This window comes from Cetorhinus maximus, chromosome 6 (assembly GCF_964194155.1).
Source record: "Cetorhinus maximus chromosome 6, sCetMax3.hap1.1, whole genome shotgun sequence".
Lineage (NCBI taxonomy): Eukaryota > Metazoa > Chordata > Chondrichthyes > Lamniformes > Cetorhinidae > Cetorhinus > Cetorhinus maximus.
The window spans coordinates 122,370,160-122,394,061 of NC_135884.1; the positions used below are offsets into that span (position 1 = coordinate 122,370,160).

Consider the following 23,902-nt stretch of genomic DNA (forward strand, 5'->3'; position numbering starts at 1 on the left):
CCATTAAAATACATGGAATGGTGTAATGTTGATGTATTTATTTTATATTCACACATTAAACTCTTCAGAGAAAATTAAGGTTTGTCCACTCCAGTATAAGTTACATTTAATGGCATGGTAAGTTTTAATTACTGCCGAACAGCCTTTTGGCACTGAAAATTAACATTAACAAATGTGGAATCTCAAGCTTCAGAATTTAATTATTGTTGGAGATATGATAAAAAAATAACTTTTTAAACTTTTTCATTTCTTCTCTTATTTATATCTTTCTTCATCTAATCTTCCTTTCCCTCTCTTAGTTTGCTTTTGTATCTGATTTCACATGAAATTAGATAATCTAATCCAGTCTTCCTGGTTCAGACTCTGCACTGCTCATTACCAATTATTCAGTCTGACTAGTTTAGTGGGTACACAGTTGCTTGCCCAGGTCCCAAGTGCTCAGTAGATGGTGGTGTGCCTTTTAGATGGTTGGAAATCCCGTAAAGACAAAATCTATGGGCAAGCATTAAGTACAATAAACGGCTGGTATCATTTGTTCCCCACTGAGCAAAATCCAGGCCTTAATAAACTTAATTAAATCAAAAATGCTTTCAAATAAGAAAAAATGGCTTTGTATTTATATCATACCCATTAGAAGCATTTCAAATTTCTTCACATATAATTAAGTTACAGTTGTGTAGGCAAACACAGCAACCATTTTGTACACAGCAAGGTCCAACAAACAGCAAAGCGATTCATGAGCAGTTGATCTATTTCTGGCGGTGTTAGCTGAAAAAAGAGCAAGTTGGCAGGACACCAAGACAACTCCTTGCTCCTCTTCGATTAGTGTCTTGGAATCTTTTAATCCACCTGAACTATCAGATCTGGGACACAGAACATTAATTTAACATCTCACTTACAGAAAATATACAGAAATGCAAAGAGGTTGTCACACAGAAACAAATCATTTGGTCCAGTCTGTCTGAGTGTTTACCCTTCATGCACACAAATAGCCCTAATCACATTTACCCATTGTCCCCATAATTCCTCAATTCCCTTTCCAATTTAATGTTGAATTTTGACATAGTTTCAGTCTGATTAACCACAGAAGTGAATCCCATAGCCTTACAACTTTCTGTATGAAGATGTTTCTCATACCCGCTGTTCTAAATATCTTACATTTAATTTTCCATCCGAGACCCCTCAAATACTGGAAAATCTGTTTCCCAGTCCCTGTCCCATCCTTTCATAATTATAAATGCTTTTATATGTTGCTCTGTAATCTGCATTGTATGAAAGAAAAAAGACCCAGTTTATCAGGTCTTTCTTTCTATTTGTATCGTGTCATACCAGGCAGCATCTAAATTAATCTGCACTGCACCTTTCTAAAGCCTCAATATCCTTCATGCAGCCCAAAACTACACCCACCATCTCTCACTGAGGTCTTATTAAGGTTTCATACAGGTTTATCATTACCTATTGGTTTTTATATTCCACATATTTGGGATAGAATTCAATTAGTTTTATTTGCCATCTTAGAAACCTGGGGTGAACTTGCACCCCATGCCCCTATAATTTCCACAGCACAAAGCCTACTTCCATTCAGAGTATAATTACTGCTGTTATTTTTTTCATCAAAATCATCACCTCACAATTACATTGAATTTGACATGCCACCTTTTAGCCCATTCTTCCATCTTTCAATATACCTTGGTAGTTTTCCAAAATCTAAATAGTTAACTAACTCTCCTGTTTCAGTGTCACCCACAAATTCGGACACCATCCCAAAAGGCCTATATCCAAAATCATCTATGCACATGGTGAATAGAAATGGCACCAGAACTGACCCTGTGAGACACTACTAACCATGTCTGACCACTCAAAAAACCTGTCCTTAATTTTTACTCTCTTTTTTCCCTTCTAATCATTTCTAAGCAGTTTGCATCAGTCCCCCTAATTTCAGACTTAATCTTCGCCAATAATCTCCCATGTGGTACCTTGTCAAAAGATTTCCTAAAGTCCACATACAGTACATCCACTATATTTCTACCTTCTATTATGCCTGCCAGGTCCTTGAAGATCTCTGAGGTTTGTCAAGCCCCAACACCTCTTTTGGAATCTGTGCTGGTTGCTTTGAACCATTTTCTTTTTATCTAGATTCATCCTTAACTAAAAACTTTTGCCCACCACAGGTGTTAAGCTATTCCACCTATAATGACTCAAATTAGCTTTGTATCCGTTTTTAAAAATGCGTACTACATTGGGTGACTCTCTAGGCCTCTGGTACCCATCCACACTCCATACAGCCTTGAAACATAACTTAATGGGCCTCTGCGATTTTCTTCCTTAACTTTTTCTAGAAGCTAGGATATATCCCATCAAGCTCCAGTACTTTGTCTTTCCTCAGCTTAACTAACATTTAAAATTTTCCAATCATCCATCACAAATTGCTCGCCTCATTGTCAAACACTTTAGGCTTCATCTCCTCTCCAATGTCCTTCTCTTTAGTGAAGACCAAAGCCAAGTACCTATTAAATACCTCTGCCATTTTTTGAACATACAAATTGGCAAACCTCTTGTCTCAGGAGACAGACTGAAAATACCTGGAATGTTTTTAAATCTTTTCCTTAAATTCCCTCTTAGTTTTCCTTTTCTCATTTGAACCTCTTTGCTCAATCAGATTCTCCTTTAGTTTGCCATAATTTATCTTACAGTCTTCATAAGCTAACATATTCAATTTCAGTTGTTTTCTAACCTCTTTATTTATTCAGGGACAACATGGAGGGAGGAGGGCAGGGAGGGGGCGGGAGGAGGGTGGGAGGAGGGGAGGAAGGGGGCGGGAGGAGGGGGCGGATGGGAGGGAGAAGGGCGGGGAGGAGGAGCGAGAAGGGCAGGGAGGGATGGGGAGGGGGAGAGAGAAGGACTGAGAGGGAGAGAGGGGTGGGCACGTAGAGGGAGAGGGGGGAGTGGGCGGGCGGGCGAGAGAGCGGGCGGGCGGGCGAGAGAGCGGGCGGGCGGGCGAGAGAGCGGGCGGGCGGGCGAGAGAGCGGGCGGGCGGGCGAGAGAGCGGGCGGGCGGGCGAGAGAGCGGGCGGGCGGGCGAGCGAGCGGGCGAGAGAGCGGGCGGGCGGGCGAGAGAGCGGGCGGGCGGGCGAGAGAGCGGGCGGGCGGGCGAGAGAGCGGGCGGGCGGGCGAGAGAGCGGGCGGGCGGGCGAGAGAGCGGGCGGGCGGGCGAGAGAGCGGGCGGGCGGGCGAGAGAGCGGGCGGGCGGGCGAGAGAGCGGGCGGGCGGGCGAGAGAGCGGGCGGGCGAGAGAGCGGGCGGGCGGGCGAGCGGGCGGGCGGGCGGGCGAGCGAGCGGGCGGGCGGGCGAGCGAGCGGGCGGGCGGGCGAGAGAGCGGGCGGGCGGGCGAGAGAGCGGGCGGGCGGGCGAGAGAGCGGGCGGGCGGGCGAGAGAGCGGGCGGGCGGGCGAGAGAGCGGGCGGGCGGGCGGGCGAGAGAGCGGGCGGGCGAGAGAGCGGGCGGGCGGGCGAGAGAGCGGGCGGGTGGGCGAGAGAGTGGGCGGGCGGGCGGGCGGGCGAGAGAGCGGGCGGGCGAGAGAGAGGGCAGGTGCAGCGGCTGCTGGGCGGTGTGGGGGAGGGGCAGGGCGGGAGCAGTGTGCAGTGGGGAGGGAAGATCTTACACTCAATTTTAAAATACCCATTAATGTCTCCTAAAGATATTAATTGGGCAAATAACCACCAATAACTAAAGTACCAAGGAGGCTACTCTCAGGCATCCAAACACACTTCCTTAAGACTGCAGTGTGCATTTGGAACTGGGTTGCAGACATAATGAAAATTCATTAATTTTAAGTCTCCATTTGTTCCCAAGTCACATATTCTTATGAACTGAAACTTCCCACCACTCCCGTAACTTTGATAGTGGAGAAAGGTGTTGCAGAAACGTCCTCAGAAAGCTGTCAATATAAGCAGGTCACAGTAAATATTTTGGCAGTGTAGGTACAGCACCACCCAATGGCTGTAGAAAAACTTTTTCCTGCAAGTTAATTTACTGCATAATAAGCAACCTTTACTACTTAAATAAAATGGACGACTGTTTTTTTAAAGTTGTCAGACACCCATTTTAACCACGTCATTAAATACAAGATTTATGTCATAAACATCCTGTAGTTGACATTGTATGTGGTTCCTTCTCCTCAAGTGCTATTCCCCTCCTTTTTTAAATTATCATTGCCATCTCACTCAAAAAACTCAGTTCTTGCAAACTACTACTGTATTGCCAACCTGTTTGCTCTCCCAAATCTTTGAATGTGTTTATCACATCCCAAATCCATGTTCAACTTTCTTACAACACCCTGTTTGAATCTCTCCAATCAGATTTCTGCCCCTGCCAGAGCACTGTAACAGGGTGAGGGTGAGATGGGGGTGAGGGTGAGGTGGGGGGGGCCGGAGGTCAGGTGGGGATCCAGGGGTTCAGGGGTTAGAGGGTCCGAGATTTTGGCGGGGGGTGTTGGGGGTGTTCTGAGGTCAGGGGGGTCCGAGGTCTGGGGCAGTGTCCATGGTCTGGGGATGGTGGGGCGTCCCAAGTCTGGGGGGGGTGGGGGGGAGTCCCTTGGGGTCAGTCTGGGTCTTTACAATAGTTACCCAGAAGTTAGAAGAGGTTTTAATTCTCATAACTTTTTCTGGGTAACTATTGGTATAACCCGATTTAAATCGCATTTTCAAATGGTTCCCTGCGCAGCACAATTGACCAGAGGAAGCTAGCACTTCTGGGCAATTGCCATGAAAGCCCTTACTTGGTAACTTGCCAGAGGGATTCCCTAGTGCATCTTTGGGGTAGCCCCTAAATCCGACACTGGGGGGTATGGAAGTTACAGGCCAATGTTCTAGAAAACTGCCTTCAATGCATTCCATGAACTTGTCTTCCAAACTACCTTTGCCAATTTGATTTTCAATGTCTATATAAAGACTAAAGTCCCCACGCCCCCGTAATTATTGCAGTAACATGCTCCTCTAACTTGCCGATTTATACGATACCCAATACTCTAACTACTGTAATACTGTTGGGAAACGTAAGTTAGTACATGAAGACTTGAGGGGAGGCGAACTTATATGGCTGGACAAGGTTACAGAAGTAAGGAACAACAAAGCCATGAAGGGATTTGAACACAAGAATGAGATTTTTAAATGTGAGCACTGCCGGACTGGGGTCTCACTGAAAGTCAGCAAGGTCTGAGTTGGGGCAAGTGGGACTTGGAGCAGGATAGGATAGTAATGTTTTAAATGAGCTGAAGCTGGCTAGGGGAACATTGCAATAGTTGATTTGTGAGGATTAGAAAAGATCTGTATAAGAAGACCTGTATAAGAGTTTCAGCAGGAGCTGACACAAGTGAGGCAGAAGTGGACAATGCTACAGAGATGCAAGTAAGCAACAGGCTTTGTAATGGACAGGATGAGGGTCAAAGACCCAACTTAGGTGTTGAACAGAACAACAAACATGAACAGTATAGATAGTGGCTGGGGAGAGAGATGGAATCGGTGACAAGGGTAGAAAATGTTTCTGTTGGGGGAATGAAGGCAATGGCCCAGGTTTTTTGGTCACTGGCAAAGCAACAGCACTTGAAGAAATAAAAACGGAAAATGGTGGGAAAACTCAGTTTCTCTCTCCACAGGTGCTGCCAGACCTGCTGAGTTTTTCCAGCATTTTCTGTTTTTATTTTAGATTTCCAGCATTTGCAGAATTTTGCTTTTATTTCAGCACTTGAAGAAAGCTGTCCACAATGATCTTGATCTCTGTGGCACAGACATCCCCTTTTCTGACAGCAGTTAAAACCTGGCACAAAGTCAAGGGATCTCGAGCAGCAGCAGCGATGTCAGCAAGCAGCCGATCACATTGACGTATCCTCACAGGCAGCAAATTAGGAAGTTAAAAGCATTAATCTCTTTACCTTTAATTTAAAGTTTCAGATAGCACAGCAAATGATAATGATTATTTTAGCTTCTATCTAAATTCAAAGATAAATAAACTAAAAAAAACTAAAAATTTGGAATTTTTTAAATCATAATGGAGAAATTTGACATTCCACAAATATAAAAATAGCTTTTCATGGCCACAACGTGTTTAGCAGCAATTGTGAAGCCAGCACGTTGTTAAAAACCTAGTTGCACCTCATTCATCAAGGTGTAACTTTTCGAAGGATTTTCATAACTAGACTAACAACGTGCGAGTCGAACTTCTCATCAATTCAAGGATTTTTGCATTGATTGCAGTCTGGGGCCTCTCAACAGCATACCCTTTGGAGGAGCACTGACAGTAACTTTTGGACTTCTGCATTATTCTGCACATGTCTGGGCTTCCAAGGGTGCTGTCATTTTCAGTGGAGTAATGCTGTTGGAGAGGATGGCATGTTCCAGTCAAATCTTGTGATGGATAGCCGAACAGGCTCTTGTTACGAGGCTATGCCTTTTGATTTTCAAAAATATGATTTTTCAACTTTCGACTGACTGCCTTCCAGATGAAGGTGAAAAATCACCCTCAAGGGAGTGTTTTTTTGTTTGGGGAGGCAACGGCGTAGTGGTATTGTCGCTGGACTAGTAATCCAGAGACCCAGGATAATGCTCTGGAGACCCAGGTTCGAAACCCACCACACAGATGGTGAAATTTAAATTCAAAAAAAGTCTGGAATTAAAAGTCTGATAATGACCATGAAACCATTGTCGATTATTGTAAAAACCTATCTGGTTCATTAATGTCCTTTAGGGAAGGAAATCTGCTGTCCTTACCTGGGCTGGCCTACATGTGACTCCAGACCCACAGCAATGTGGTTGACTCTTAAATGCCCTCTGAACAAGGGCAATTTGGGATGGGCCTTGCCAGCAATGCCCACATCCCATGAATGAATGAATGCCTTTTGATTTTTGAAAATATGATTTTTCAACTTTCAACTGACTACATTCCACTCTCAAGGGAGTTTTTTTTTGTTTGGGGAGGCAATGGCATAGTGGTATTGTCGCTGCGAAGAGAGAGACATTTCCTATAATTCAAAGACCCATTGAAACTTGTCACTAAGGAAGAGATATTAAAATGCAAAGTGCTGGATATTGAAACAATGGCTACCATAGACTTACCCACCCAAAACCCTTTGGAAATACACAATAGGTGAAGTATTTCAGACCAGGCTGCAGTCACTGCAGAGAGAGGATTGCAAGAAAGTTTTTGGCAGAAAAAATACAGGCTGAAAGCTGGGCTTTCTCCCTTTCTCTCTTTTGGGAACAAGTGTATCACCCTGTTGAGAAGCCAACTTTACTAGAAACCTACCAGCGAACCGAGATCACATAATAATTGCAATATCTTCTCCATCTGACCGTACTCACGAAACTAGCTAATCCTAAAAGCTCACAACGTTTAAAAATCCATGCCTCCAGGACACTTAACCGTACGTCCTTTTAACTTTTTTTATTAGACCCTCACTTCCTTTGATACCTGTGTGTGACGTCACGTTTTTATTTTTTTTTCCCTTGGGTTTAGTGGTTAATACATTTGCTCTTTCTTTGACTCAAGAAAACCTTGTTTGATTGGCTTCTTATTGCTCACAGCTTAAATAGTTAATTACATTTGGATTTGGAAAAGGCATATCCTCCTGAAAGAGAAACTTAAACCATTGTTATTACCAACCAAGGAGGTTGAATAGAGGAGAGCCGGTTCACCCCTTCTCACTTGATCGTAACACTGTGCACCAGATATGCTCAATTCAGTTCCCCATGGACTTGAAGAAGTGAAGGTGGGCAACACCAGGATTTACTATGAAATTCTGCAGAATTACATATCTTCCTGATATTTTAGGGTTGTCCCATTTCTAAACTGAAAGCTGTGTTACAGTATTCAATTATATATTGAGATTCAAAACCATCCTTACCATGAAAAGGATGCTGACTTTTCACAATATAATTTAAATGCAACAATATATCAAATGCAAACCTTTACCTGTTTCTCCTTGTAAGGGATAGCATACATGGGCTCTTTATTTTCCACTTCCTCCTCTTTTTCTAGAACATAGTAATGTGATTGATCTGCTTTATCTGACAACTGTTCCATGTCTAAGTCATCTTCTTCTTCTTCATGATATTCTTCATCAGAATCAGAAGGCAGTGGTAATTGAGGCCTGCCCCTAACAATATTTTGCCTTTCATTCCTTTTCAAAGAGAACAGAAATCAATGATGGAAACCAGTAACAGATTTTCCACAATTGTTTAAAATGTACTTAACAGATGTACTGGGAAATAACATGCAAAAATGAATTCTATACCAAAGTTTGATATTCAGAATCATATGTCAGTTTCAAGAGTTTTGAATAAAAATGATGCAACAAGAATCCTTCAGCTAGTAAGCAAGTTGTAGCTTTAATCAGCTTCTCAGCCATGGCACATAAAGTATTCAAGAGATTATTTTTATTTCAGCAGTTGCAAGCAAAAATGCATTGAAGAGAGTATATTAGCAAGGGAAGGACTACTGTTAACCTGAGGTACTTCCACCTATGTAACTGAAAAAAATTCTTCCAGTTCTACCCAACTTACTGTTGAGGTTCCTCTTACCTGGACGATGTAAAACTATATGTTCTTTGTAATCAGTTACCCACTAAAGGAATCAAGGAAAAGTTTGGTTTGAAATATGTGACTTTCGAGAAAGCAATCTAATTAATTACAGGAAAAAATGCATTCTACGGTTTTTCATTAAAAGAGGATTTTAGCCCTCACTTAGCCAAATTGATTTCCTTCATATGGAAAACAGCTATTTGAGTCTATCTTACCAACCTGTAAAAATGTTAGCAAAGAGACAACCAGAAATTGCCTTTCTTCATAGAGAGAAACAAATGTGAAACACAGTATCGAGGTGAAATAATCCCAGATAACAGGTTTTTTTTCTTTGGAAATTTTTTTTAAATCTTACGTCGGTACACTAACACAAAATGAAAAGTACTTCTCCTGCCTGGTCACTCATTTAAATATTTAAATCTAATATCTAGGATAAGTTCAATAAGTGAAATATTCTAGCGGGTGATAACTCAAGGCAGACTCAATGCACACAGCATTGAGACTGAAGATTAGGCTAAAGTTCAATGTTGAAAGTTTTTTTTGCTCAATGCAGAAATAGGAGTGAATGGGAATCTAGCACGTGACAGAAATGTTACAAGAAGGCTCATGCAGACAATAAGAGGTTACACATTGAGAGGGAATAACAGGAAATTGTTTCTAATGAAGAGATTTTTTAAGATACTTAAAAGGTATTGAAAAATTAATTTTACAAACAGAAGAATTGGATTTAAGAATTGAAATAATTTTAAACTAACCCACATGATAGGAAACTGACAGGATTGGACCAGGCGCCTGTTTTACATGAACTGATTTTGCTTTCCATTAACTTTAGTGCAAGTAAAATTAAGCGAAGTGTAAAACCGGCCCGATTTTATCAATTTCCTGCTAGGCTGATTAGGTTAAAATTATGCACAAGTACTTGCATTTAGATAGCAAATGTTAAAATAGGACAAGGAAGTGACTCAAGGATTTGACTTATAATATATTCCAAATCATGAGACTAACAGCGGATGACAATAGTTAAAGCCTTCAGTATAAGATCTTTTCATGGAATCCAAGGAGCTTGGTACATCCATGTCATTAGATTTCAAACAAAATGACATTTCAGTATTGAACAACACAGCTGGTTACACAGGTTTCCTCAAATTGAAGGAGTTCTTATAACACCTAAGACCAAAAATATGCGCATTTCACTTGTATGGACCCTATTGCTGAGATGTATATACTTGATCCCTTCGTTAATGTATTTCAATTCTTGCACTAACACTCCGTAGGAAACTGCTCCACCCAAAAGTTTACGTAAAAATGGAATCTGACCCAGGACACCAGTGAGCTAAGAACCTCGAAGGTTTACACTACAATTCAAGCTCAGTCTTAAGGAAAAAAATCCTCAGGCCATCCCTTAAAAAGTCTTTGGTGCATAGGGTGAGAGCATGGCCAGGGACACTAACCATCAGAGTTCCAACATCCCTTGCCACTCAGTCGAAAGAAGGATCAGTGCCTAGTCAGACCATCTGGGAGTCCAGGTCAGAATTATGGTCTGGACCCCTGCAAAAGAACTTGAACTTCTTTTTCAAAACAATGCTTGTGTGCAGCCCTAGGGGGCATTGGGAACAGTTATGTGATGATTCCTGGGAGGGATCCAGCTTACGCACCTCATTGCACCACTCTTCCACCAGACTTTCTGACCTCCTTGACAGGTAATCACCCGTATTCACGGAAGTGGTGTGGATATTCAACACTGACATGAAAAGCAAGTACTTCCCCTGGCCCCAGGAACATTGGCAGAATCAGCAATTGAGACCCTGGATATGTATCTCTTGACATATTGCAAGGTTAAACCAGTTTTGGAACAAAGAGTTTCCAAGGATCTAGCAATTAATAAAGCAGGAAAAATAGTTCAGTTTTGAGTGTATTTGTGCACACATAATGAGAACTAGCAACCGTAATAAACCATGATACAAAAGAGGACATTTGTGTTTCCACACATCAGTGTGGATTAGGATGGAAATAGTTGAGATTAATTTTAACCTGAAAAGACAAAGAGGATAAAGAATAGGGGATATTTTGAGCTGGTAATCAGATTTCTCACCTCTCTTTAAAAAAACACAGACATTTGTAACAATTGTACTGAATAAACCACTCAATTAAGATGCAATGAATTAACTGTACAATACCTTAACCCCAGGTCAGCCACAGTGGCATAAGGTTCAAGAAAGCTCCTTTGGTCAGAATGTGTGCTATCACTTTCAGAATAGGACCTCTGACGAAGCCCTGTCAAATGTGGTTGTGGAATGGCAACTGTATGACCAGTCAAGCAAGAGGTTAAAATTACCGCTGCCAACGCTGACCTGAAATAGTAAATGAGTTGAATTTACAATAGAAACAATACACACTGTACAATTGAATATTTTTCAAAGAAGATAATTTTAAAATCTCTATAAGATTAGCCAAAAAGTTGCATTTTTTTTGCTCTATAAACTCATACATTTTGCAAACTGAAATCTTGCACATTTTACTCTCAGATTTCCGTTATTCAAAGAAGTCTTTCCAGCTTGGAAACATACCAGATGATAATGACAATCACAATTATGTTTCCCAGCCCCACTGTCTCTGTCCTTCAAAACGCCCTTCAGCAGTGAGTTCCTCTACTTTCTTATAGTGAGGATCCATTAGGGAACTAACACTCAATGACAATTTAGAATTCATTGTGAAATTTGGCTAACAATTATCTATCTCTACTAAGATTCCATTCTCTTTTACAGAATTTCCATGCCTTAGATTTGTTAGAAGTATAAAAAGTTAATCTACCCAGGAATTGATATTTTTCCAACGCTTCTGTACAATATACATCAGCAGGTTACAACAACTTCTCCAGATAGCATCCTCAGTTATTCGAGAGTCGCTGAGCCACAGCTTATGCCATGATTTTACCATGGGACAGGGCAAGGATGCAGGTCCAAAGTCTACCTTAGAATCGGGATCTAAAGTTATTCTGAATCACACGCTAGCAGTCTAGCCAACTGAGCTAACCGGACCCCCAGGTAACAACTAAGATGTTCATATTATAAATGCTCCAAATGAGCATCAGTATCTAACAAATTAACAAACATTTTTCATATAATCTAAACAACACATATCAATTTCAAGTAAATTGTCATTTCAGATAAATTAGCAATGATATATATTGACCAGGATATCAAATAAATATGTTGTAATACAAGCCAGCAATATCACCATGCATAGTAAAAAGAGGTTGAAAAACATGTAGTTTTGAAAGTGAACAAATAATTAACATAAACTTTAGGTGAAACTCCTGTGTGAACCAAGTCTATTAGATTAATATTTTTAGGACAACAAGCATTCAAAAATATAAATAAAACTGAGAATCCAGTGTACCTTGGCCTCTCTGGAGAAGGCTCTGGGCTACGAGGGGGAGGAGTGCGGGGTACAGCAGCTCTGGGAGCTATGGTGGCTGCAGGAACCAAGCCATGAGCTATGTGTTTCTAGGTAAATGGTCAAAAGCTTGGTTAGTCAAGGCAACAAAAATACAGGGAAAATATGCAAAACTAATGAAATTAAGGTTACAGTACTGGATCAATATTAACAGAATTTTTTAATATATATTTGTTCACAAGATGTGGGCGTTGCTGGCTAGGCCAGCATTTATTGCCCATCCCTAACTGCCCTTGAGAGGGTGGTGGTGTGCTGCCTTCTTGAACCCTTGTAGTCCATGTATTGTACAGGCACCCACAGTGCTGTTAGGAAGGGAGTTCCAGGACTGACCTGCAACAGTGAGGGAACGGCGATATAGTTCCAAGTCAGGATAAGAACAGGAGCAGGCCATTCAGCCCACAAGCCTGCTCCACCATGCAATAATATCATGGCTGATATGAATGTGGCCTTAACTCCACTTTCCTGCCTGCTCCTGATAACCCTTGACTCTCATCAAAATGCAGTCTAACTCACTGGAGACAAGAATTCTAAACACTAACGCCCCTCTAAGAGAAGAGATTCCTCCTTATCTCCAGCTTAAGATGAAGACCCCTTATTTTTAAACTGTGTCCCCTAGCTCTAGATTTCCCCACGAGAGAAAACATCTTCTCAGCATCTACCATGTGAAGCCCCCTCAGAATCTTATATGTTACAATAAGATCACCTGTCGTTCTTCTAAGCTCCATTGAGTATAGGCACAACCTGCTCAGCCTTTCCTCATAAGACAAACCATCATCCCAAGAATCAGCCTAGTGAACCTCATCTGAACTGCCTCCAAATGCAAGTATATCTCTCCTTAAGTAAGGTGTCAAAAGGCCACATCCAGCACTTCCGACCCGGCTGGCTCCATTGCCGAGATAGGCATCTCCTACTCCTCTGCAATTTTCATGCAGTCGGGCCAGATTTTTAAAGGGTCATGGTCCATGGCCCCTTAGAGGAGTCGTGAACCCTAGTCTGTATGAGGGGACTTTTTAAAAGGTAAGTTGAAAAGGTCCTCCGCTTGCCCCCTATAGCCAAGGTCTACCTTTCCACCAACCCCTATGGCCCCTCATGCCCCCTATACCAAGCTCTGCCTTTCCACCCACACCCCCATTGCCCCTCATGCCCCATGCCAAGTTATGGCACTTCCATGCCCATTGGCCCACTATACACTGTCTAGAACCAATGAACTCTATAGTGATAGTAGGAAGTGTAAATAAAAACTTTGAAAAAAAAGTAATTCATTCATAACTTTCTCCTATGTTGAAAAAAAGTCATTTCACTACAAGCTAATAAAAGTGTCAATCATCCAGACTCTTTAAAGTATCAATAACAAAAGCCACAAATACCTGAAATCACCTAATGTTGTGTAAATAAACATTGTGAAATTAACAGCAGATATCAGACAGCCTGAGCTGTAAAATCAAGCACTGTTTTCTCTGGGGTGCCTGTGTTTCAACAAGAGTGATAGTTGTCTGGGCTCTCAGCCAAGCATACATAATAAGGCTTGGCTGAGAGCCCAGAAAACCATTAAGCTTATTGAAACAGCTGCTTATTGTAGAGACCTTGCAACAACAGCATTGGCATGTTTTTAGGAGGCAACTATCAGAACCCGACTTACAGCAACTTCTTCTTCAGTTTGCTGTAAAGGCAAGTCCAACCCACAGCGTCACAACCTCCACCACGGGCAAGACAAGGAGGCAGATCCCGAATCTACCCAAGCCAGTAAAGGGGATTGAACCACGTGCTGTTGGCACTAATCTGATCCACACCAAATGGCCAGCCATTTGAGGCAACTGGCTCATCAAGGGGTCTGAATTGCTGTAGCAATATGCACTTCTACATGCATATTGTAGTCCAAAGCTATGAATAGTAGTGGTAGAGGCTCTAATTTTCTTCCCATCACATAGCTGACCAGGAATCTCTCCCGCTCTTACTGCCTGCCAATGGCATATGTTGGAAGAACTTACAGGTTGATGTTGAACCTGGTTGGCTGTGTTATGAACACACTTTCCTTGGCCATCAAGTCCTGGAGAGGGACTTCAAACCGGAGCTTCTGGCTCAGAGGCAGGGGCTCTACCCACTGTGCCACAAGACCTCCTTACAGCAACTCCCAAGACAAAAAAAAGTGGGGAAGATGCTTCCATTAGTAGGAGAGACTAGGACGCGAGGGCACAGCCTCATAGTAAAGGGAAGACCTTTTAGAACAAAGATGAGGAGAAACTTCTTTAGCCAGAGAGTGGTGAATCTATGGAATTCATTGCCACGGAAGGCTGTGGAGGCCAGGTCACTGAGTGTATTTAAGACCAAGATAGATAGGTTCTTGATTGGTAAGGGGATCAAAGGTTACGGGGAGAAGGCGGGAGAATGGGGTTGAGAAACTTATCAGCCATGATTGAATGGCCGAACAGACTCGATGGGCCGAATGGCCTAATTTCTGCTCCTATGTCTTATGGTCTTATGAAAGTGTCATTGATGAACCAAGTCAAGCATTGTACTCATAGTTTAAACAGCTGATTTCAGTAAAACATGCAGTAAAAATGTTCATGTTCAAGTCATGGAAATCAACAAAGTCAATTGAAGAGGTACTATAGATTTATATTTCCTATGCAATTATCAACAATAATGGACTACTATTTAGATAATGGTACTTGTTGGAATCTCAACTAAGAATCATTAAAAGGTCACTCTGCAGTAAAATAGTAACCAACTTTCTACTCTTCTTTTGATGGTTAGCTAAAGACACAATTCTAAACAACCAACATGCATCCATTGGTCAAATACAGGTACCTGCATCAATTGTACTGTAAATTACAAAAATATTATACAGAAAATTTTGGTTACTATTCAAATTAAAAATACACATCTTAAATTGAAGTTTGCATAGAAATATTTTATTTACATATCTATATAAAAATTGTCTCAAATGACCATTTGCTAAAGTAGATATTTGTGAATACCAGTGAAATCTCTTCTTTTTCATTGGCTAAGTGCCATTTCTTCTTCCTCAAAATCAATTGTATTTCTCCTTTCTAACTGGTTATTTTCTACTTTTGTGATTCCCTAGTCATATGATATAGAAATCTTTCTCTTCTGCAAAATGGATTTATCCTCTGCAGGAAATGTAACAGCCCAATCATTTTTTTCTACAAAAATAAACCTTCAGATTATAGCCAACAAGACAGTTGCACACTTACAATATGCCACTAAAAATAAACCACAATATCATGAAGAGCAAACTTCAATAATTCACAAAAGAATTTTTCCCAGAAACATGCCCATTCCACCTCCAAATCACTTCAAAGATTATTTTCCCTCCTCGCCCATCAAAGTAAGGAACCAAGACCCAAAATACACCAGGTCCATCAACATCAAACTCCAGCCCACATTTTAAAGCCAAACATTAAGAATTCATATGCAGAGCACAAAGGCATGAGCATGCTCATGAATTCATCACTCCTGCCTTCCATTGTCTGCTCCTTTGGCTCTCTACTCGGTGTTACCCATAGCTACTTTCCTGCTCACCTCCTCTTGTAGTCTAATCCAATTTAGAGAAACTACCAGAAGAAAATGCACCAGTTACCAAGCACTAAAGGAAAAGGATGCAAATGACAGACATTACCTTAATGTTTGAATATAGACAGCTCTTCAAAGTTATGAACAGATGAAGTAACTCATTTGGTTCAGTTAGTTTATCTCCCATATAATCTTCCTATCATGGAACTAATTATTTTGAATGACAGCTGACATTTTGCTTCTCAGCATTCTAGGTATTACTCACACCCTCTGTGAAGAAGTGCTTTCTGACATTAACTTTGAACTTGTCTTTTATCAGTTGTACAGGATTAACTTTTTTCAATCTATTACATATCTTCTATATTTCAATAAGGTCCCATTTCATTCACCTCCCTTAAGGTTGAACCATCTAAATGTTTCTAAGCTTTCCACCCCACTAACTAGGGCTCAGCCTTGTGGCCCTTCTCTGCACTGCTTCCAAGGATTGGAAGTTTTCTTTGCCATTCAGTGAGCAGGATGGATTACAGAGCACGATACAATTTCAGCATGACTGCCTCAACCTCATACTTAACTGATTTGGCAATATAGTTCAACATTCCGCTGCTGTTAATTGCTGATCTACAATGTCCAGAAATAGTCAGACAAGTTTAATATAATTCCCGCATCTCTTTCATCCCCTTCCCTGGTTAATTAAATAATATCTCAGTAATTTTTCTTTCAACGTGCTAACATAAGTTGCATTTATTTGCATTGAATTTCAGCTGCCACAGTTCCACCCACTTTCAAATATTATCTAGGTCTTCCCATAATTCCTTAGCTGCTGCACAAGACTCCATTGTTCCATCCTTGTTGATGAACCAAAGAGTTACTTCCGTATTTGTAATACAGTATAGATATTCTCTAAAACAAAGGATGATTTCTAGAATTCTGCAAAATTTTAAAATTCTGGAAAAATAGAACTAAAAACACATAAATCCAGTGTTATAAACAAGTCAATGGAGAAAGATCCTTCTCAGCTCAGGATACAAACCCTCAAGTGTTACGGTAATGATTAATGTTGAAATGTTCGTGCAATGGAAGAACTAACAAACAGGAAAGGATTAAAGCAAAATACTGCAGATGCTGGAAAACTAAATAAAAACAAAGTGCTGAAAATATTCATATCATGTCTGGCAGCATCTGTGAAGAGAGAAACAGAGTTGACGTTTTGAGTTGAATATGGAGTCATATTCGACCAAAATATCCAATCTGTTTCTCTCTCCACAGATGCTGCCAAACAGAAAAGGGTCTTGGTGACAAATGGGTTCACAACCTAGTACCCCTGTCAAGAATTAAGCACTAGCTACATGTAGAACCAGATCATCAGCAAACTAACTTGACATCCAGCAATTATAGTGGCTTTAGGCTTTGGTAGTCAACTTTAAATGAATCCTCTTAATTTATCTAAGATAAATCTCATAAATATGCTTGGCTAAGCTGACTTTAAGGTATAAAAACCATGCTTTCCCCCACCCTATCTTATACAGGAGAACGATCCCAAGAATATTCTAAATAAATGTTAGGAAACTGTCTAGAAAGAATAGATAACTAAAAGGTTGTAAAGAATTTTGAAAGCAGACCTGCAAATGCAGAGATTGTTTAAGAGTTTAATCAAACATGAAACTTGTAAATTATTTCACAATTTCTAGTTAATAGCTTAAGTCTTTATACACAGAAAATGTACAGTAACAATGTACTGTACAGAGAGATAATGTACATGCAGATTAGATACTAGGACAAGACAACGACCAAAGAAAGGAGGCAAGTACCAAGGAGGTGACAATGATTCACCAAGAACATCTCAAAATAAGAAGCTAGGCACCCCAGAGGAAAGCAATGCTACAGCAGCCATTCTACTAAAATAAAGAGTTCATGTACATTATGTTCCTATCTCAAAGTAATAGCTGAATGCTGAAATTAGTCAGCTACATGTTGAATATAAAGTGCACACTTAACCATGTTGCAAATGTAGACATTAGTTCTGTCAGTAAGCAAAATTCCAGTTAAGGCTGAAATATTCTGACAGACGTAAAGGGCAAATACTTATCGTAAGTCTCAATGCTTCAAACGTGATTTTAATAGTCTCATTATAAGAGATGTTGTTAAACAAAATAGCATTAGTTGATGCATCTGCATCCAATTTCATCCATGAAGGTTGACATGTAATGTTATACTGCTTTCCAGCTGAAATTAATTTAGGTTTGTGGAACTGTTAATACAATTTGGATTGGGGAGATAACAAAGTTGAGTCAGTTTGGCATCTTATAAATCTCAGACAAGAATGGTAAATATCAAACCTAATTCTCCTTAGTGAAAGTATAGGAAAGGGGAAAATATTCACCAAATACCTTTTATTAATATTCTGTACATATTTTATGGATTTACTAATTATTAATCTTGCATTTACCTAGTTGTTACTCACAACTCATCCCTCTAATCTCTAATATAGAGATTTTACCAAGTGCAGAGAAAAGAACAACTTTCAGTTCCCAAACAATTATTACACACAGAGAAACATCTCAGTACTTATACGATGATGGCAAGCAGGGGATGAAAGGAGACGGCGAGAGTAAGGCGGAAACAAAAGCATGCCCAAAAATCAGGGTCTTAAGAAAGTCTTTGAAAGCAAGGAGAAAATGTTAATCTAGGGGTGCTGAGTTTGAAAGTTTTAGTGGGTGGAGGTGGTTGAAGATATAGCCACCACTGGTGGAATGGGAACAAGAAGTGGGCTAGTGTTGGAAGGCTGGAGAAATAAACTGAGAAAGAGAGAAAGGGAGACACAAAGACACAGAAAGAATGATAAATAAAACAAGAGTAAAGAACAAGAGTAACAATAAAACAAGAGTATAGCAAAGGGAGGAAAAGGATAAGGGAGTCTGTGAGAATAGCACCAATAAGAGAATAAAAAGCTAACAGAAAAAGATAGGAAACTGTAAAAGGAGAAAGTAACGCAAAGGTAGGCAGACCACAGAGCATCTTTCCACAGCAACTAAATTTCTAGACAGTACAATATAACTGGCATCTCCAAATGAGCCCACATACTGCACTGACTGACAAGCAGCATCAACAGAGCTAGTCTGATCTGAGCCTCAAATTCCCAATGGTTGTATTGATGGATAAACAAGGTCATCAGCTAGTTCTCAAGCTTTCCTCCCTTTAACCATCTGATATTTCACACCAATACATTCTACTTTGCAGATCCACAGCTACCCACGCTAAGAATATTGTGCCCGTCATCAGTTGATTCTCTAAGCTCATCACTCCCATATTCACAGTTTTGATGGTGAATTTAACTATCTAAACCTGAAACGGTACACCTTTTAAGACTCTAACCATCCAGTACTGCCCTCATACAATTCTTGACAATTAGCTCTTGAATCTAGGAACATCCTAAATTGCAACCATGCACTCTAAATAACTCAAAAACAACTGGTACTCATAATGCATGTTTAACATAACGAAACATTCCAAGGTGCTTCAAGTGTGCATTATAAAGCAAAATTTAACTTGATTTGCATATGATTATATAAGGGCAAATGAAGTGTGCCTTTAAGGAGCATCTTAAAAAAGAAACATAGAGGCATAGAGAGGGAATTACACAGCTTTGGGCCTTGGCATGAGAAGGCACAGCCACTTATGGTGGAGCAAATGAAATCAGGGAAGCTCAAGAGCCCAAAATTTGAGGAGTGCAGGTACCTCAGAGGGTGATGTAGTTGGAAGAGAGTACAGAGATAGGCAGGGGCAAAACGTGGAAAGGATTATAATTTTAAAATAGCTGTGTTTGTTGCCAACGCCGTGCATGTGCAGTTCTAGCGTTTTACTATGGGTGGGAGTTAGTAGCATAGGGAGGGGTTATGGTTGGGAAACCAGGAAGCACAGATTTCTTTGACTGTCTTTGAGTTCCTGACTGCGTACTTCCCTCCAGCAGCAACACTGATATCACAACCTTTCCCAGGGTCTTCCATACCCCCCACACAGCCCAGACCTTTGGGAGGCGGGGAGTGGGGAGTTTTTCCAGGCAAGGGGAGTGGGTTTTGTGTCCATGCGAGGGATCTCATCTGAGTTTCCATACTCCCTTTACCCATTGATCTATTTTTCTTGAATTTATAGCTCTCCATGTCTAATCCTGTTCTAACCCTGCTGAGAAGGCAGTTTTATGATGGAAAGGCCTAATTGCCTGAGGACAATTGTTAACCAACTCCCATCTCCTTCCAGACCATAACTCCACTACCGATACCAAACTATTATTTCCCTGACCCTGGATCCCTGTTACATTGTCCCACCAGCCCCACTGGTATGGCATAATTGGAATTCTGCGCGTGCATAGTTGGGTATTGGTGGCCATCTTGCGTTGGCAACAAAGTGTTTTAAAATAGAGACGCTGCTTAACCAGGAGCTAATAGGAGTCAGCAAGCACAGGGCTGATGGGCGAACAGTATTTGGTGAGAGTTAGGACTCAAGCTTCAGGGTTTTGGGTGTCATGTTTCTGGAGGGTAGAACATGGGAGGCCAGCCAGGAGTACGTTGGATAGTCAAATCTAGAGGTAATAAAGGCATGGATGAGGGTTTGAACAGATGAGATGAGGTGGGGCTGAGTCAGGCGACATTACAGAGATGGAAATAGACGTTTTTGGTGTTAGTGTGGATATGTGGTCGGAAGCTCATCTCGGCTATAATATGCCATCAAGGTTGCAAACAGCCTAGTTCAGCCTCAGGCAGTTGCCAGCGAGAGGGATGAAGCTGGCAGCTGGGGTATGGAGTTTGGAACAAGAACCAAAGACAATGGCTTTGAAGAAATTGGAAGAAATTTCTGCTTATCCAGTATTAGATGTCAGATAAGCAGTCTGACGATTTAGAGACAATGGAGGGGTCGAAAGAAGTGGTGGCAAGGTAGAGTTGGGTATTGTCGGTCTACATGTGGAAACTTAGGCTGTGTTTTCAGGTGATGTCACCAAGGGGCAGTATGTAGATAAGAAATAGGAGGAGGTCAAGGAGGTATCCTTGGGTGACAGCAGAGGTAACAATGTGGGTGGCAAGTGGTTCTCTGGCTACAATTAGATATGGAAACAAGTGAGTGCATGCCCATCCAACTGAATAAGGGCAGAGAGGCGTTGGAGGAAGATGGTGTGGTTAATCTTTTTTTTAAAAAGCGGTTTGATACAACTGAATGCCATTTCAGGGGGTTTTTAAGAGTCAACCACATTGCTGTAGGTCTGGAGTCACATGCAGGCCAGGCAAGGTAAGGACAGCAGATTTCCTTCCCTGAAGGACATTAGTGAACTAGATGGGTTTTTTGTGACAATCGACAATGGTTTCATGGACATCATTAGACTTTAATTCCAGATTTTTAATTGAGTTCAAATTTCATCATCTGTCATGGTGGGATTCAAACCCAGGTCCCCAGTGACAATACCACTATGCTACCACCTCCCCTCTAAGCATGTTAAAAGCTGCTGACAGGTTGAGAAGGATGAGGAGATAGTTTATCTTTGTCACAATCACAAAGGATGCAATTAGTGGCTTTGATACAAGTTGCTTCAGCTCTGTGGCACACTCGAAAACCACACTGGAGGGATTCGAACATGGAGTTCTGGGAAAGATGGGCATGAATTTGGGAGGCAACATTTCAAGGACTTTGGGGAGAAAAGGGAAGTTGGGGATGGTATTTAAAAACAGAGGGGTCAAGGGCTGTTCTTTTTTTGAGAGGGGTTGACAACAGCAGTTTTGAAGTAATTCTCAGCACCCAACTCACTCTGACCCAATTCCATCCACTTTAGACCAACACGTTCTCGTGTTGTGTTACTAAGCTGAGCTTTCATTGCTCCAAGACAATCTCATAATCATGCAATGCAAATTGTGCTAATTCCTATAACGCAAGAGAAATATATATTTTCAATTTCCATTGATATTGGATCCTGTCTCGAATTTACTTATCTGGTCATGAAGATTCCTGAATGAGAGAAACTATTACGATTGAATAAAATCTACAGCACCCAATTATAATACTATCCGGAGTGACTGTGTTTAAGTTAGAAACAGCTATTGGCAACGACGTTGTCATGAAACATATCCATTATGTTAAACTGAGTGAGGAGTAATACGATCCCACTTACAAACGCCATTTTATCCTTTCTTCCGCCCCTGAATGGCATTTTGATTTGCAGTTGAAAACTCGGGTCCTCTGTGGTAAACTCACCGGTAAAACAATATTTACAAAACAAAATAAGATCTCCCACCAAACCCCTCCCAGGGACGCTTTGCGCCCGCGGCTACCCCTAAACAAAATCTCATTCCATTGGGTCAGGGGAGGCAACGCCATCCAATCGCAGTGGGCGTTGATTATCTTAGCAACAGGGGGCCGTTTGAAATCTAGGTCCTTCTTTGTGATTGGAGAAGGAGACGCCCCGCCCACTCTTCATAACGATTGGCTTGTATTGGGGAGGCTCGTGAACCAAGGAACGTGGCTTCTTATTTTGTTACTCATCTCCCTCTGTTGCCTTCCTGAGTTTGCCATGCAGGGAGACAGAGTCAAGGCCGGGCCCTTGGACTATCTGAGAGCAGTGCCTGTGTTATAAAGTTGGTTTGCCAGGCAACTTTTCCTGGTGGACATGTTTAACATTATTTGCAAGACAGCAGCAACTACAAGTGTCCATCAAACTCTATAACTAGAGAAGAACTCTTCCCCCAAGAGGTTCCCCATGTGGTTAACTCATTGGCTTATACAGATCATGTGATCTTACAACACAGGATTATTCTTAAAGCTACAGTCCTATGTTTATCAGAGCTATAATTACTACAGCTTGTTAACTTGTTTAATATGGTGACCATTAGTTCGGTATTTCCAAGGATTGTGTATTATGATTGTTGATAAGGTCTTCGTAAATGCCTGGAATAAGTTAGATGAGAAAGACAAAGATAGACTTTGAAGAACGACTTGCAGGTAATAAAAAGGTGAACAAACATCCTGGAGGGAGGTGCGGAGAGGGATGGTGATCGCTGATCTGCTCGTTGAGACCACAAAAGCAGGGGTGGGGGGGTTTGAATGGGAGGGGAAGGAAATTGATAAGATTAGTCCCTATCAAGGGTGTTGGGTGGGAAGGGTCCACAAGAGAACGGCTGGAGTTGCTCTCTGTAATGAGGCAGTGATGAGTGCCTTAGGGGACACCAAGAGAGAAATGGCTAATAAGATTCTACCTTTAGGCAAGGCTAATTTCAATGTGATGAAACAATGGTTTGTCCCACAGGAAACAGCAAATCCTTAAATGGGTAAAATGACAGTAGATCAGTGGAAGGGGTTCAAAAAAGAATCTGTGATACAGAACCATTTTATGTCCCTAAAGGACAAGAGTTATACTTGCCAAGAGACAGCCTAAAACAACTAAAGGAGTAAAAGATGTCATAAAATGAAAAGATAAAGCATGCAAAAATAGCACCGATCCTGGAAAAAGAGCAGCAAAGGATGTCAAAGCAGATAGGGGTGCATGAAAAGAAACCTGCAAGAAATGAAAATAAAATGGCAGATATGTTAAATAATTACTTTGTATAAGTGCTCACGGCAGAGGAAGAGGTCTGCCTGCCGGACATCCCCAAGAAGAAGGTGAGAACATTGCAGATGGCCTAACTGTAATCCTGGAAAGCTCTCTGGATTCAGGAATCATTCCTTTAGATTGGAAAGTTGTATATGTTACTCTGCTATTTAAGAAAGATGAGAAAGGGAAAATAGAATTATAGACCAGGTATCCTTGCATCTGTTATTGGGAAATTACTAGCCTATTAATAAGGATAGAGTGACTCAACAGCTTGAACCTTTTCAGCTGATCAGAGAAAGGCAACATAAATTGCAAAGGGGAATCATGCCTGACAAATCAATTTTTTTGAGAGGTGATTAAACTAATGAACTGGGGCATGTCTATGGATGTTACTTATAAAGACTTCTAGAAGGCATTTGAAAGTCCCTGATGAGAGATTGTTAGCTAAAGTTGAAGTTCATGGAATTGAAAGCAAATTATTGACCTGGTTAGGAAATTGGTTAAGTGCCAGGAGACAGAGCATGGATAATGGGCAGGTACTCTAAATGGGAGGATGTGATTCATGATGTCCTGCAAGGATCTGTGTTGAGGCCTCAACTAGTCGCTATTTGTTCATGACTTAGATGATAGAATAGAAAGCCACACAACCAGATTTACCAAAGGTACAAAGATAGGCAGTATTGTAAGCAGTGTAGATAGATGTAAAATTACAAATTAAAATATATTGATAGATTAAGTGAAAGAGCAATATTGTGGCAAATGGATTTTAATGTAG

General features: G+C 41.2%; 1 protein-coding gene across 2 annotated transcripts in view; it reads right to left on the bottom strand.

Moving 5' to 3' along the window:
• The window catches only part of cep89 (centrosomal protein 89), a 146,457-nt gene extending 124,591 nt beyond the window's left edge, over nt 1–21,866 (bottom strand). For both annotated transcript variants that reach the window (XM_078544414.1, XM_078544413.1), the window contains exons 1-4: nt 21,712–21,866; nt 11,970–12,076; nt 10,748–10,921; nt 7,963–8,170 (exon numbers count right to left, since the gene is read on the bottom strand). In XM_078544414.1, the coding sequence (XP_078400540.1) occupies nt 7,963–8,170; nt 10,748–10,921; nt 11,970–12,076; nt 21,712–21,750 (528 nt within the window). In that variant the 5' untranslated portion in view covers nt 21,751–21,866. The remainder of the gene's footprint in view (nt 1–7,962; nt 8,171–10,747; nt 10,922–11,969; nt 12,077–21,711) is intronic.
• Nucleotides 21,867–23,902: the final 2,036 nt, after the last annotated feature.